This window comes from Triturus cristatus, chromosome 12, assembly GCF_964204655.1.
Source record: "Triturus cristatus chromosome 12, aTriCri1.1, whole genome shotgun sequence".
In the NCBI taxonomy this organism is placed as follows: Eukaryota; Metazoa; Chordata; class Amphibia; order Caudata; family Salamandridae; genus Triturus; species Triturus cristatus.
In genome coordinates, this window is record NC_140595.1 from 91,580,392 (window position 1) to 91,597,433 (window position 17,042).

Here is a 17,042-nt window from a genome sequence, read left to right on the forward strand (position 1 = left end):
AACCCTTCACAAGTGGTTGCGTCCTCATTGTCTTGTCTGTTAAACGATCCTGAGACGTTCAGGGCGTTACACTTTCCACACTTATCACCCTATGTCACACCAAAGCAGTTATCCCAACATGGAAGAATATATCTTTTGTGTTTAGCTGAAGAGGAACATTTAATAATTGACTGGGGGGAGCCAGGCTCACAGCTTATATTAAACATGGCAATGAACAGCCTCATAAAATATTATTCTTTGGCACCTACTTCTTTATATCAGAAACCAGAATACCAGAACAAAAGCAGAAGCTCAAAATGGGCCCCAGTCAGAACAAAAACGGTGAACCGATTGAGAGTCAACTTTTCTGTCCTATTTGTCCACATAATACATTGAGGAATATCGCACAGCGAACCTGAACATATGATTAATAATAGACTCACTTAATAAAACATCAGAATGAAAAGACTAAGTGCCCAACACCTTCTTGTCATGTTTCCCCAGAAACGTGGCCATCTGCTGGATGGACTCCAACGTGGCTGATGACATTTCACAGGTATTGCATAGGACATTTTGGGGTTGCACAAGGACGATACTCTTCGTTCAAAGAATACCCACAAAGTTACTTTCTAATTTCGTTGAATGAGCGGGAAAAACCAATGAGTCATTCCTTTTAATTCAGATCAAAAAAGTCATATCCTCGAGTTTGCATAAAATAAGATACATGTGACAACAAATCGAAAGCATTGACAAACTAGTAGGTCTACATTGGCAAAGCCAAAATGCGAGACCTATTGGTTTTACCAATTCTTGATTAACACTAACTTCTGTCACTTCTTTTCAACTTAAAAACGAAACTGCAGCCCATGGAAGCCATCAGGGTTTTCTCTCTTGTGCCCTTTTTAAAAGGATGCAAAGTAGATTACTTTGTGTCATGTGTTGTTCTGGGACCAGCGTCCAAATAAAGTAACAAAGTTGCATACGTGTTTCTTTCGCCTGAACTGTGTCAGAGAATAGCAGGAGTTGAAATATGTCAGGGGCCAAGTGTTTGACTGGTTAGAGGATCTAAAATGTAACAAATATTATCTAACAGACAGAAATGACACACTTAATGTGAGTTACCTTCTGATGAGCACTGGGCTGGCGCCTCTGCCTCCTTTGCGTGAGAGGGATATTCATGTCGGTCTTTTCCCCAGTCTGATTCAAGTTTTTTTTCTTCTGCAATCCTTGAAGAAATTTCAGTGAGGCCACCTAAAGTCTTCCAAGTACCATCCTGTGTCGTAGTAGACGTCCCTCGGGAGTTTCCAGAGTCAGTGCTGTCTTGAGGTCTTTCCTGACAGCTCAAGCCATGTGCTCTCTCCTGCAGAGCAGTGCGTACAAGGCCTTCATCACTGTTTAATGCTCCTTGTTGTACAGTTCTTTCTGGACTTGGTTTAATAGTCTGACTTTGCGTGTGTTCTCTGTCCGAAGTCGTAAGTTCGCCCTTATGGGGAACTTTTGGATTTGACTCTGCCTCTGAGGGTTCCATAACCTTTCTCTTCTTGCAGGGAAGCATCTTTGTGACTGCAGGCTTTTATTCTGAAATGTAACATGGCAAGTTTAGTGTAAACCGAACAGTCATTTTGTCGCAGATGGTTTCAAGCTTTAAATATTTTCAATTACATTACTGGTTCTTGTGGTCTGGGACTTGAAGATGTGCAATTATGAGCTTCAAAGACACAGGCAATCTGGTATGGAAAGTCTAAAGTACATCATAGAAAGGGAGTAGAGAATCAATGTAATGACATATAATGAAAACAAATAATCATGTACAAGATTTCAAATCACTGTGATTTTTAAGTCTTAGTCAATTGACACTCCCCCCTCGCAGGCTTATTCAGATCCCAAGGACTCAACATAATCACCTACGCAGAAGACACTCAAACTAATCATCTCGCTCACCGAGGATCCCTGCAATGCCAAAACCAACTTCTGCAACGCCATGACCAACAACTACCTCAAACTCAACTCTGACAAAACAGTAGTACTGATCTTCGGGTACATCTGTGGTCACCTTGTTATGGGACCACAGCTGGTGGCCAGCAGAACTAGGACCAACACCCACACCAACAGACCATGCACACAACCATGGCATCATCCACGACAGACAACTAATCATGAAATGGCATCTCAACGCACTCGCCTCCTCCTGCTTCCACACCATCCACATGCTCCACAGAATCTTCAGATGGATCTCAATCAACATTAGGAAGACTGCCATGAAGGCCCTCATCACCAGCTGCCTCGAATACAGCAACATTCTCTACTCCGGAATATTCACCCAGCTCCTTAGATGACTACAGACCATAAAGAACACTGCAGCCAGACTCATCCAGGACCTCACCAAATGGACCCCCCCCCCACATCAGAAACCTCCACTGGCTCCCCATCCAGAGAAGATGCCAGTTCAAGATTCTCACACACACACACCTCCAAAGCCCATTACTATCAAGGACCATCTTACATCAACCATCGACTGAACTTCAACCAGCCGACAAAACACCTGCTCTCTGTCTCACTCATCCTTGCTCACAACCCCCGCATTCATCACAGCCGTAGCGGGGGCCGCTCATTTTCCTACATCGACGCCAAGACCTGGAACCCCATGCCCCTTCAACTCCAAACAGCTCCCTCCCTGGTGGACTTCAGAAAGAAACTCTAGACCTGGCTTTTCGACAGAGACATGCCACTCTCAGCGCCCTTATACACCTAGGGGTGGCAGTGCTGCACTCTACAAATGTTGACTGATTCAACTCGTATGAGCATTTTTGATGTATAACCAATTAATTGTGCTGCACAATTCAAAGGTTACTGCGCTGCATTAATGACAACTTTTGTCATTTTGAAGCCTCTTAAAGAGAAAGCAGTTTGGATCTGAACCCTAAAAGGAATTCTGAAAAATAAAACTGGATAAATCAATGAAAGGGGAACTAGTCAGAGGGCACTAACAACCAACTGTAGTACAGACAGGGAGACCAAGTAAGTACCATATTGGCTTATTGGGATACTAAATGGAAGCTTCCCTGACATGGGAAACAAGGGACACTGTGAAACAATCTTGGGGCGCAATGGTCATTGAGCACCTGAGCTCAATAAGATCATGGAATACCAAGACTTTCAACCCCATTGTGTAAACTTGTGGGTACACAGTAAGCTTGCCTTAATCTCCTGCACTATTTACAGCCAATAGGCATTTATGTGCGGTGTAAAACCTAACAACTTCTGTTGCGCTACATAAACATATTCCTATTGAACACCCGCTACTTGAGCCCTTACAGACACCTACGCTATTAACGTGTGCTTGCCATTCACAAGCACTAATTTCTAAAATACCACTCTAGCCTGGCTCTTTGCAGCCCCTTTCACCTGAACAGCCATAAAATATCCATGTGCACAACTGTTTGCACCAGCACCATTATTATTTTACCTGCTTGTGTCCTTCAAAGGCCCTCTTACACCAGTAAATAACATGTGTAGCTTCCATAACTCCCCTACCCTGCAAACTCTATCACACTACTTCTCAGCTACACCACCACCTACATCTTCCACATCTAAATGTGTCTATTGAGTTGCATATTCCCAGTCCCGCTAGATAGGCGTTAGTAGTAGGGGTAAAGGGGTGCTGCAGCATCCCCAAAATTAAGCATGCTGGAGTACAGGGGGTGAATGAGCAATAATGATCTCTTTAAATATTGTGTTTATCTAGTCAAATTTGCTGCACGTTCAAAGACAAAGGTCAAATGTCAGGCTATGTCTTCTGACAAATTGCTGCTTATTGGGGAAAAGGGTGTTTACTTTAATTTCTCAGACTGCAAAGTGAGAGGATTTTGTAAAAGAGACCTAGATGAAAAGATTGCTGGGGTACAGGAAGGGTAAGCCTGCAGGATGTCAGTTTTTTCTAACACAAAACATTTAAATACCTGTAAATGAACTATACATATTGAAATATATATCATCAATCAGACAAGCACAAAGTAAGCACATTTAAATAGGATAAAAACAAATCAAGACACCTTTCTTGATTTGCAAGTGATATACATTCGCTGAAACCCGATTTCCACCCATTTCCATTTGAGCGCCACATAGTTTTACCAGTAAAACTATATGTGTATGCAAATTTGGATGCCATTTCAACTGAAATTCCGCTGTGTGTAAATTACACTGCGTTACCTCAGTAGTGCTTCAAAATGCACCACCAGCTAGATACCACACCCATAGAACTCTCATGCTGAATGGGCATGGCATATTTTCTACACTTATTTTTAGTGCAACACTTGGATTTTTCACAATCCCAAGGACTTGAGGCACATAAATGGCTCAACAAATAAATAAATGTAACATGAATGGAATCACCCCCACTCTGAAAATTGTTCCAGCACCACTGGTCCTCTAGGTGTCCGTCCACTAGCCATCAGCTGGTCTTCAGAATTGTTTCATACGATTTACAGCTGAAAGGAATGTTTTAGTAAATAAAGATGTATCTGATAACCACAATTAGGATCGGATTTATATGAATACACAGGATTTTGGGGTCTAACATCTGTATGTTGCAGTCTACATATAGATGGTTAGCGTACGAGCATGTCTAAGAATCACTCATTATGGTGATAAACGTCACACTGGTGTCACTTGAGAGCGATAATTTGCCAGTAGGGTGCTGGGCAAAGGATTTAAGGGCAGAGCAATCTCAAACTGTTGGGAAACAGCTCCTAAACCCCAGGGATTTGAGCGCCAGAGACTGTCTCTTCAAACGGCGAGGTGCATCCTCAGTGTAACTGGATCATTTTACTTTTCATATCCATGGGAATAGAACGCACATCATTGAAACCGAACAGCAATTTATTTAAGGGAATTTTAGTTTTTTCTAACGATTCACTTTTCAGAAAAGACACTTTTCAGAAAAGACAGTTTTCTTAGATTTTTTAGAGATTAATAAATGCTGAAATGACAACAAAATGTAACTTTAGATAGGGACTAGACAAAAGTCTGCTGCTTACTTAAAGTCAGGTATGAAGCAGTTCTCAAAACACTAACCACTCTCTTTAACATAGCTAACATTGATGTGCTACGGTTAATAGTGGCCACCTATAAAGCAATAGTCACTATCCAGGTAAACAAAAGGACATAATCGTGTTGTTTTACTGGAAAAAAAACGTTTGTTTTTTTTATTAGCCATTTTGACTTTTCCATGTGTGGTTACTGAACTTCAACATTGAAAGGAAACAGCAGAGTGAGCTTTTCTAGCAACCACTTAGGCAATGTAATAACGGTTCTGACTGGAGTTTATGCTAAATGCTTTAGTTAACTTTACTAATTTTCTGGAAGATTTGAGAGTATGTGTAGCAAAAAGGAAAAGCAACATATTTGGGAAAAATGAGACTCATTATTGAAAAATATGTCCACAGCCCTGCCAAGTTTCCCAGACCCATGCGTGATGTGCTGCTTCAGTCCAGTTTTTAGGTCTCGGCTGGAGAGCAGCAGCGTGCATGCGAGCTTCTTGGAATCAATACAGATTTCGAAGCTCTCGGAGGCGGAGTTGAAGCCCCGCCCATCTTTTTAAATGGCTAGCGTCAGCTTCTATGCAAAACGCTGGCTTTTGATAGTAAAGGAGGCTTCTTAGTCACTCCTTGTTGTCGCCTTGTCTCCTTTTGGCCACGCCCACCGGGATTTGATTTTTTACCAGAGGCATGACACTCTCCCCTTCATTACTCCCTACGCACTTTTTTATTCTCACTCAGCTTTGGAAATGTCAGCCGCATGTTTACTCTCATCGCGCTTTCACTTTAAGATGAAAGTAAACACGCGACTGCTGTTCATACTCACGCTCTTCAGCGGCTTAAGAAGATCACTGAGCTGCGCTTCATCGTCCTCAAGTCCGAGCTCAAGCGTCTGTCTGAAGGCTGGTGTTACGAGCAGGGCGGGGGCACTTTTAGGAATGCATTTTTTTGTATCTGGTTCTCGTCTATAGCGCTGTGCGGATTGAAGGTGCTCCGCGGCGCTTAGAAAGCTGGGACATAAAAGGGATATCAGTGCAATGTTTGGTGTCCTTTTTTTGCCCGTTAGATCTACTTATGATGCAGGTCCGAAAGCAGGGGGCGGGGGTAGAGCGCCTCTCTTCTGTTTATGAGCTGCTGTGTGTCCTCTTTCTCGGGGAAGCCTGCCCAGTAAAGGGAGGTGGATGGGCACGGAGCAGGAACAGGACGGGCAGACTGACCCACTGCAGATTGCTGCTTTCTGTAGTCCGGGTTCACCCCCTCCCCGGATGATTCAGGTAGGTGGAGGTCCTGTGACCCCCCTCCCTCCTCAGTCAAGCTTGTCCCAGAGAGGGGCATGGATGGGCACGAAGTAGGAACGGTGCGGGCGAGCACGGCCTATGGCTGCATAGTTGTTACAGTAGGGCAGTAGTGGCCCGCCCCTTACCCAGGGAGCACCCCTATCTGGGGAGAGCCCTTCTCAAGGAGCATGGGTGGGTGGGCACGGTGCCCGAGCAGCACCCTGGGCCCTCCCTGCCCCGTTCAATGAAAGGAGCACGGATGGGCATAGTGCAGTAAATGCAATAGTTTTCTGACGCGGCAGAATGCATTTTAGAGTCTAATTTCAGGGGGCGGTGTGCTTAATGTAGGGGTGCTTTACTCCCCTCCCTCACAGGGCCTCAAGGAGCAGGGACAGGGCAGGTTTTCTTACCACATGTCTCGCACGTTCAGAGAACACATTGTGACAGTGAGGGTTCAGGACATCCCCAGGTCACAGGGCCTTGGAGGCGGGCAGCCTCAGGTCTCTTGGGACATGCATTCCTGACACAATGCACGCAAGTCAGTCTGAAAAAGGAATACCGCTGAGCATCCTACCGTGCTTTTATTCACTCTTGTTATTATGTGTACCTCTACTACCATAGTACAGCTGCTGCAGATACTAACAACGAGAACAGAAGTAACCGCAGTAGTAATAACAATACTACTAATAATAATGCCCACTCTGCTGGGCGCAGAGTCGAGCCAGGGGCACCATGTCTTTCTTGGATAGCTGTCATGGTGGCACAAGCTGTCAGACACATTGAAAGTGTGTGTGTTTGATTCATTTTGCGCATTGTCATGAAATACGCCTCCTGTTGGGAAGGCTGCACAGAACGTAAACCTCCAGAAGAGCCACCCTTCCGGCACACGGCCTGGTGGGACAGTGCGCGCCCTGTGCTGGTTTTTCCCACCCCTGCGTCCCTCCTCCCTTTCAGCCCTCCCCTCTCAGCGGTTTGTGTTTTTTTCTTGTGTGTTGGCAAACCTAAAGGAAAGGCATGTGGACTTGAGCTGGCTCTACACCCCCAGCACATGGCATGCTTCTCATGGGAGCTTGGGCTGTCTGCCCATCCCGTGCGTCCCGGTCCTATAGAAGCGCATAGGGTGACAGCTGCAGCCTGCAGCCAGGGGGCGCTTCCCTTTCATTCTACCCCCTCCCCCGGGGCCCATGACATGCTCCAGAATGAATGAGTGCTAGGACCCAAGCGCCCCTTTCTTTTTATTTATGTTTAATGCCAACGTCTGTTTGCATGTCCAACATCCAGTAAAGTGTGGCACACAAGGGTGTGAAGATCAAAGGAGGTGCCCGGACTGGGACTGCGAGTGCCAAATGAGCCGGCTGCAAAAGGCTGGGATTTTAATAGGGGTGTAAAAAGTATAAAGGCCGTGCCTACCTCTGAAGGAGCCCCAGTAATCCGACGGAGGGTGAAAGGCATACAAAGGCTTGGAGCTGGGAAAATATTCAAATATCCAGGGGTAGATGGAACAACATGATGTTTGGTTTTGCTTTTCATTACACATTTTATTATCTGGTATTTTAAGGCTTCGCACCTACCTATGGGAAGCGCGTGGCACTAAAGAGGGCACGTCGCAAGTCTGCCAGACCCCTCTTGGTGCCTGGAAACAGCAATCTGAACCATGTGCATGTATTACCTCCCTCTCAGAGAAGTGCACTGTGACAGGAGGAGGCACTGTGCACACATGCCCACGCCTCTCCATCTCACCCGCCTGCAGATATTACCATCGAATGGACAGGGCCCAATGTAGCGAGTGCACGTCTACCCACTTCACTCCATTGCACTCTTTAGACACGTCTACGCTTCTCAGATTTTCGGTTGTGAGGCAAAGAAAAAGAAAGTGCACTATCCCAATAAAAGGGTCATTTAGACCCGGAAGCTAACATATGTTGGTTAAATCCATAGATTGTTTGCGTTGATCCAATAAAAGGTTTAATTGTCTCAACAGAATCCACCTGCATGGACAAATTACAAGGTCGTGCATCTTAACAGGTTCCCTATAAGTTTTTTTATGCACAACGCTAACCCATTGCTCCCCTTTATAGGACAAATGCAAGGGAAACCAGAGACTGCAACTTGAAATGCTACCATTCTTTTTCCTAAATGAAAAGTTTGAGAGTACTCAGAACCACTGATCCCACACATTTGCATAGAATCACAACGGCAATCGGCATACCGGAAAATCGCTCTGTGGGCCTTGCAGCAGCGCTGAAGATTGAACAATCACAATTTCTGAACACCTTTTTGCCCCGAAAAGAAATTCAGTGAAACGCACACTATATTCAGCCACAATTCAATTGTGCCGGTTATAAACACTTGGATGCGACTCAGTTCTAATTATGCACTACACAAGAGCAGTATGCTGCCTGTAAATAAAAAAACAACATCCTTGAACAAGCATTAAAAATTGCAATAGGTCTCGCCTTTTATTAAGTTGAAGCAATTTGCTTTGCTATACAATACCATTAGCAAAGCAAATCAAAGGCGAGACCTATTGCATTTCCAATGCTTGTTTTGTTCTGGTACTTGTAGTGTTGGTTATGCCATTATATGCCAGGACTACAGTACCCAGAATTCTAAGAAACAAAACTGGACTGAGGAAGCACATCACGCATGGACCTCGGAAACTTGCCAGCTATGTGTCCCTGAGGTAGGTACGCTTAGCTGATAAAAACACGACAGTGACTTCTATACTAGAAATATATTTATTTATATTGACCCAACGCCCAGTAACCAGACCTTGTACACTGTCAGCTCCTAAGCCAGATGACTTCTGGGGTTTAGCTTCCTCGTTTCTCACAACACTGCACTAAGAACGGCATTGTTTTTTATTTCCCCTAAATGTACAAGATCCGTTTCATGACTTACGTTTATTGTCACGTAAGTACATTGTAAACAGGAAAAGTACTTTGCTTCCATACAAATTAAGGGACACTGGCGCGACGTGCTACATTTATCTGACTCCGCTGCGCCCCCGCTTCCTCTCACCGCCCCTGCACTGCTCAACGCTGGCTGCTCTCCGGTTGTTTGTCATACTTACCTAACAATACCCCTCTCTCCCATTTAACGGATCGCCTTTTCTTCCGCAGACGGAAACCGGGAGACTGCACTGTCCCCAGAATACAGCGCGCGCAAATGTCGAGTGTACTTCCGGTCCGCCCAGAAACAGGAGCCGCAACGGAAGGTTCCGCTGTGCGAGTAATTAGTTCCCATTAGAGTAGTACCTTTGAAATCCATAGCAACCACGCTCCGTCCACGTGAAAGCCCCAGAGTGTTCGCTAAACCCGCCGCCCAGTCTGTCGCTCTCGGTAAGCGGTTGAGTTACTGGCAGGGCCACTTGAATTATGCGGCACAATGCAGCACGTTCTGTGATATCGTTACTTCATTGTTTTGTCATTTTTACGCCTGGTAACAGTATCTTGGGAACATTTTACCTTATTAGTACCAATCTAGCACCCACATACAGCCAACCTTTGTGAAAAGCTTTCCAGTACTCAGGAACCCGATTCACCATATTTTTTGTTGTTGTAACTTTTGAACCGTTTGAGGTTGAAATAACATTTTGTTAAAATCTGCAGATCATGTGACAGAGATGATAGATTATGTGGTAAATGCGGCAAATACATAATTAGGCAAAAATGGAATCGCCCCAGCTGCAGATTTGCATAATTCCAGTGGCCCTGGCACAAGCACCCCCTATAGAGTTTCGAGAGGCCCAGTGCTTCAAATCGATACCAGTACAGCAGTATAACGGACAGCTCATAATAGACAGCCTAGGTACTTTTAGCTTACAAATTCTGTCTTTTAGAGAGTTAGCAAAAAGAATAAATGTTATAATATAAGGGATAAAGTATCCCCCTTCTGTACATTATAAGGATATTTTCACAGAGGAGTACCATAACCACATAGAGGAACAAAGCCGAAGGACCAGTTCCTTTATAAGGTTATGGAATTCGGAGGTGCCTTCAATATCCTTATCATGTACGACCGGGGGTACGTTATCTCATATAATACATGGTCCCACCATCACTTTTCCCACTACCCTCTTAAAACGTTGGTGCGTAGCTCTTTCATATGGAAGAGAGAGAGCTTGTTTGCAAATATGAAGAATAAAATTAGAACCTCTAGCGCAAAACTAAAACATCAAAAACCTCTTAGATATTTGTTGCAAAAAGATATTAGAAACAGTTCAATACAAGTCAGAATTTATTTATTTTAAAGTGCAGTAGCTCAGAATGTGTAGAAACATGTAGAAAGATTCTAATTATTCTATAAATATCTAAGGAGTGTAAAAAATAAACATGTTCTTTCTGCTTGTCAATGTAAGCTAGAAAAATAGAACAGAAGACAGAAAAGCTGCATTTCGTTTTCGTTACTTTAAATAGATGCTTTAATTATGCTCCGTGGCCTGCCTTTCACCTCCACGGCTTTGTGCCATCAGACCTCAACTGTAATAACTTATAACATATGACTTCTGATGTCTTTTCTTTATAATCGGCGCCTGGGTGCATCACAAGTCACCGATCATAAAGAAATTAGAAACGAGCGTTTATACAGGTGTTGAAGAATCCCATATATTACAAAGGTATTCTTGAACAATTAATTGGTCGCAAGCAGATTGCACCGTAAGATATTTTGGTGATGTATCCAGTAAGTATCAGAAACACCAGTTGTCAACCTATGATGGTTATTGTAATTGCAGGAGAGGTCTGCAATCAGTCAGGCAGACTGACTGACTGCCTGAGGTCTGCAATCAATTTCCTGTCACAAATTTCAGTCATCATAAAAAAAAACTCAGATGGTTAATGTGCCTACTGCACAGCGCAGCGTATAACATGTATGTCACAGAACTTTCTTTTATGTGAGGTCGATTGCTGGGTTAATGTTTTGTTGCTGAGATCGCGGCATTACCTGAAGGTCACCAGTGGCATTCTGGGTAAAATAGCTCAGTGCATTAGGCACCAGCATCAAACAGGTACATGTACCCTGCAAATTATATGTCAATCATTTATTAGTCCAGGGTTAATGAAATGGGTTCCATTGAAAAGTAATAAAAATCATTACAAAGTTCTATTAAATTCATAGCTGGAAATGGATCAAAATTATTCCGGGATCCGTTACATTTGGGGGTTAAGTTGTGGCATTGCAGTAAAGGGGTGGAGTCAAGTCATGAAAAGCGGAGTTTGACAGTCAACCTATAGATGTATCTATCAAAGCCCTGCTGCTAGAAATTTGCAACAAGGACATGCAACAAGGACAAGTCTGATGTTAAATCTAGTATGGCTTACTTAATTGGTCACAAACAGGTTGAATTTTAAAATATCTTACAGGGTTGAGTCATCAGCTGCAGAGATCTTTAATATGCCCAGGAAGTTTCAGTGGATAACAATAACCATAAGATAATGTTGGTGGTTAATGCACTAGCGGAAGAGTTGTGTGTTTTGCCTATGTATATAGTAGTATAGAGGATGAATCGGCCGGCTACAAAGCACAGTGTGTAAAATTAGAACTTTGTGTTGCTCCAGACGAAATCCTATTAACATATAAGGCCTATCTTTATGAATGGTATGTGATGCCTTTTTATACCTTGAAATTCACATTATCTTTTGTCACAATTCCTGTAGAATGATTTACATTTTTTATGAATCATTGTCCGTGTAGAATATTTGTGTGCAATGTAAAAGTGTTGGCATAAGTAGCACAATAAAAGAAATTTGAAAACATTAGTAAGTGATAATCATTATTTGTGTAATTACTCACACAGACAGATATTTCTGAAATTTTTACAGTGCATGTGTAGCAAATGGGGTCCGCCCATTTAGTCCACCAAGAGTTTTCACAAATGACTACCCCTTTTAAAAAATAAAAAAACTTTTTAGTGTGAGTGAGTTTCAATCGCCGGGGTCCACTTTTGACTAAAAGGTCACTTCTGCACAGCTACGGGAAGAGGCAGTTGGCTGGTTACATATGAACGCGTGTGTAGGTTGCACATGTAAGGCTAGCGTAATGCACATTGTGTTAATTGAACACAGGTAGCCTGTTGCAGAAGGGACTCTGAAAAAATTGCTGCTGACCTGGAGTAGCCCTTCTAATATGAGTGGACATTCATAGTGTAGGTCTGTAGAGTTTACGCCTGGACCCAGCAAGCATAAGCCTTGCGGGGATGCGCGGGGAGGAAATTCTCCAAATGTAAGTGAGAGCCCAAAACAACGAGTGCCAGAGCCCGTGAAGGGCCGGAGGAGCCTGTAGGAGCACACGAAGGCCCGAGTAAAGAACTCCAATTGATTCTGGAGATCGGAGGACAACAGGCAAAAACAGGCGAGGACGCTTGCAGAAAGAAAATGCAACACCAGAAAGGAAAATAAAGGAGGATGTAAAACAAGTTACTTATCTGTGTGGATCCGCATTTAAAAAAGGCAGATTGTAATGTGCATGAGCCTATTATGTGCCTTGAGGGTTCTGTTCTGGAATAGTTTTCTTTATGATGTATGACTTTTGTAGGAATAATGCATAATCTTAGCCTCCAGTCTTGTAATGAAAACTGTAGTGCTTTCACTGTATTATACACATAGGCAAAATCTCCTCTAAGTGCAGTTTCCCTCCACTAAGTCCTACAGGATTAAGTGATGTCAAACTGGGGTAAAACATGCACATCAAGTTTCAATTTGCAGTCCTCAGCACACCACATCCACACGTTATTGGACTTCAGGAATTGTCATATTTCGCCACCTCAGCTCATAATCAGATTCTAGGCCTTTGCCCAGTTTACTGGGTCAAGTTAATTGCTTTGCTCCCCAGCATCAGATCAAAGGTCTCCCCACACAGAAGGAGCAGTTATCAGTGACCGACTCAGCTGCTAGGAAAGGAAGGGGTGGGAAGGAAATCTGCATCTTCTAATTAGTCACACTGAACCGGGGCTGGGACAGCTGAGGCCCACTAGAACAAAAGGGGGTATAGTCAGACATCTGGAGCCAACAGAGGGTCTCGTCTTTGACGTTTTGTTGGAAAGAGATCAGGCAGTGATGTCAGCTAGGAGTGAAGCTGAGGCCCTCATTAGAGCTCTTTCCAGAGAAAACTTGAAGCCACCATTTTGGATTACCCCAGAATGCTGTGCAGGAGGGTTTGGAACAGAGGTAGATGGAGGATGTGGCATCATGGAGTTGACTAATGGTATTTGGCCCCTAAAACTTCCCACTGCCACCTAAAACAAGCATTGGAAATGCAATAGGTTTCGTATTTGTTGGAGCTGGAGTTATTGGCATTGTAAATGGCAATGTTTTGTACTTTGCAATAGGTCTTGTATTTGTTGGAGCTATTCACATTGTAAATGGCAATGTTTTTTATTTATCCTTGGGGTTTTATATAGCGCAAACTTAACAGCCTCAGTTGTGAATTTCGATTCATCAAAGATTTGTGAGCCCTGAAATTTGCACAAGTAAAGTGCTAACAGTATAAATATGGGCACTGTTTAACAAACGAAGCCACTGCAATACAAGAGCAAAGGTGACCAAGTGACTACTTCTGGGTTGACGGAGGTGCTTACAGTCACTGCCCTTTAAAGCTAGCTAGCCCGCTACTATGAGTTTATTAAACGTAATGCTATGGTTTCTTATGTTATGTTATGCTAGGTTATGCTATGCAATGCTATGTTTTGTTGTGTTTTGTTATGCTATGCTATGTTTTGTTTTGTTATGCTATGTTTTGTTATGCTATGCTTTGTTTTGTTTTGGTATGCTATGCTATGTTTTGTTTATGCTATGTTTTGTTGTGTTTTGTTATGTTATGCTATGTTTTGTTGTGTTTTGTTATGCTATCCTACGCTGTGTTTTGGTGTGTTCTGTTATGCTATGTTTTGTTATGCTATGCTATGTTTTGTTATGCTGTTTTGTTGTGTTTTGTTATGCTATGTTTTGTTTTGCTATGCTATGCTGTGTTATGCTATGCTCTGTTTTGTTGTGTTTTGTTATGCTATGCTATGTTTTGTTGTGTTTTGCTATGCTATGTTTTGTTTTGCTATGCTATGTTTTGTTGTGTTTTGCTATGCTTTGTTTTGTTATGCTATGTTTTGTGAAGCTATACTATGTTTTGTTGTGTTTTGGTATGCTATGCATTGATATGCTATACTATGTTTTGTTATGCTATGCTGTTTTGTTGTATTTTGTTATGCTATGTTTTGTTATGCTATGCTATGTTTTGTTGTGCTTTGCTATGCTATGTTTTGTTGTGTTATGCTATGTTTTGTTATGATATGTTTTGTTATGCTATGTTTTGTTATGATATGCTATGATTTGTTGTGTTAGGCTAGGCTATGTTATGTTGTGTTAGGCTAGGCTATGTTATGTTGTGTTAGGTTGGGCTAGGCTGTGTTATGTTGTGTTAGGCTAGGCCAGGGGTACTCACAAACTTTCTGTCGGGGTCCAAAATTACAGTGTGGTTAGTGGCCGAGGGCCGCACTGGTAGGGGTGGAGTCAGTGGGGGCGGGATCAGTGGGGGGCAGAGCTAGAGTAAAAAAAAAAAACTTTCAAAACATTAGACAATGCTGTATTTCACAATCAGATGCAACTACAAAGAGCACATTTTGATAATACATTTTTATTTGAAGGCATTTAGTGAAAGTAGAACAGCAAGTACAAAGGCAAAGATAATGGGGGAAAAGTCTATCCCAAGGCGCAGAGTTTATCCACTAATTTTACATTTCATGTCCGCAATTAACTTCTTGTATTCTGGAACCTTTTCAGAGAGTGCAAGTCTCATGAGGTGATCCAGATGTGCATCAGTCAGTTTGTTTCTTAGTTTATTTTTTATAGCACCCATTGTAGAAAAGGAATACTCGCATACAAATGTGGAGCCAAACATGCAAAGTATTCTCTGTGCCAAGGTAAAAAGAAGAGGGAATTTTTCAGGTGGCACACTTTGCCAGAAATCTTCTGGTTCCTTCCCCAAGAAAGAAGACTCGAGCACAGAGCTGAATTGCATGTCAATTAGTTCCATTTCAGCTTGTGCCCTTTTCAAACCAAGAAGTTCAATAGCTTCAAGATTCGTTGCACTAACCATCCATGGATTTTCTACAAGCCTGAAAAGTGTGGTGAGAACTCTGAACTGAGAAAATTGCCTCTTAATGTCTCCAGACATTTCCTCCAGATAAGTACACAGATTGAGACTGAACAACATTTCCTGAGCTTTTTCAACCGTCTGTGTTAAAGCCTGCAACTTAGGAAAGTGTGTGAGATCACCATAGTTCATCTGCTCTCGGAACAGCTCCAGTTTACTTTCGAAGGAGTATATGGCACTCATCATTGAGGACACAGGTTTCTGTCTACCTTAGGTGCCAGATTGAGTGTGTTGAAATGTGAGAAGATGTCACATAGAACATGGAGCATGGTGAGCCATTGCAAGTCATATAATTCTGGGAAGGACTGCCCTCGGCTGATTACAAATTGTTCAATTTCTGGAAGCAAACTAATAAATCTTTCTAGCACTCTACCTTTGCTCAACCACCTAACCTCAGTATGCAACAACAGATCTGCATATTCACTTTCCGCATCCCTCAGCAATAATTTAAAAAGTCTGTGGTTGAGTGCTTTTGCTCGAATATAATTAACAATTTTAACGACTTGCTTCATAACATCATTTAGTTGTCCTTGTTTTATTTTGGCGCATAATGCTTCCTGATGGATTATACAATGATAATCAATTAAAGTGGATGATTGAAGTTTTTTTCTTAACAGAGATACAAAACCCTTCTCATGTCCAATCATGGAGGGTGCCCCATCTGTAGTGACACTTACAAGATTGTTCAATGGCAGGTGATGAGATTCAAAGAAATGACACATGCTGGCCAATACATCCTCTCCTCTTGTGTGACCACGCAATGGCAAAAGGCAGAGAAGCTCTTCCTTTGGAATGATTCCTTGTTCCAAATACCTCACCCAAATCATTAACTGTGCCACATCACCTACATCTGTTGACTCATCCACAGCAATGCTAAAGAAAGGGGACAGCTTGACTTCATTGATGACCTGTGCTAGAACATTGTCACCCATTGACTCGATTCGACGTGTGCATGTGGAATCTGACAGTTGCAATGCACCTATTTCCTTCATAATGTTTGATTTATTAGGATAGTTGGCAAATAAAATGTCTGCTGCCGAGAGAAAACACTTCTTAACCAGCTCTGCTTCTGTAAATGGCTTTTTATGTTTGGCAAGTAAGTAGCAAATTTGGAAGGATGCCTCGGTTACTGCCTCAGATTCTTTCATCTGGCACAGAAAGAGCTTTTGTTGGGATAGAAGGGCTTCCTTCAGTGATGCCACCTTCGCAGAACGCAGTTTGGAGTTCAGTGGAAAGTTTGCAGTGTATCCAGAGTGCCGCGTTTTGTAGTGCCGTTCCAGATTATACCTCTTAAGCACATTTACTTTCTCTTTGCAAAGCAAACAAGTGGCTTTTTCTTTTGGGCATTCCACAAACAAGTACTCTTCTTCCCATGCTTCCTGGAAGGTCCTGTGTTCGCTCTGGATCGATCTGGGTCGTTTGCAAGGCTCGGAAACTGGACTGTAGGCCATTGTGGAGCTCTCCAGCTAGTTTGTTACTACACAATAAGTAACAAGGACCAGGAATCGGATTTCCGCCCGACAGCACCCTACGACTGATAAACCGACACACCCCACGACCGATACTACGTCACGACCGATGGACCAACAACACTTCTCGCAACAGA

At 42.9% G+C, this 17,042-nt stretch overlaps 1 protein-coding gene across 3 annotated transcripts in view; it reads right to left on the minus strand.

The window, feature by feature from the left end:
• Positions 1–9,496, minus strand: part of GON4L (gon-4 like) — a 246,766-nt gene extending 237,270 nt beyond the window's left edge. For all 3 annotated transcript variants that reach the window (XM_085639371.1, XM_085639370.1, XM_085639369.1), the window contains exons 1-2: positions 9,366–9,496; positions 1,102–1,557 (exon numbers count right to left, since the gene is read on the minus strand). In XM_085639371.1, the coding sequence (XP_085495497.1) occupies positions 1,102–1,534 (433 nt within the window). In that variant the 5' untranslated portion in view covers positions 1,535–1,557; positions 9,366–9,496. The remainder of the gene's footprint in view (positions 1–1,101; positions 1,558–9,365) is intronic.
• Positions 9,497–17,042: the final 7,546 nt, after the last annotated feature.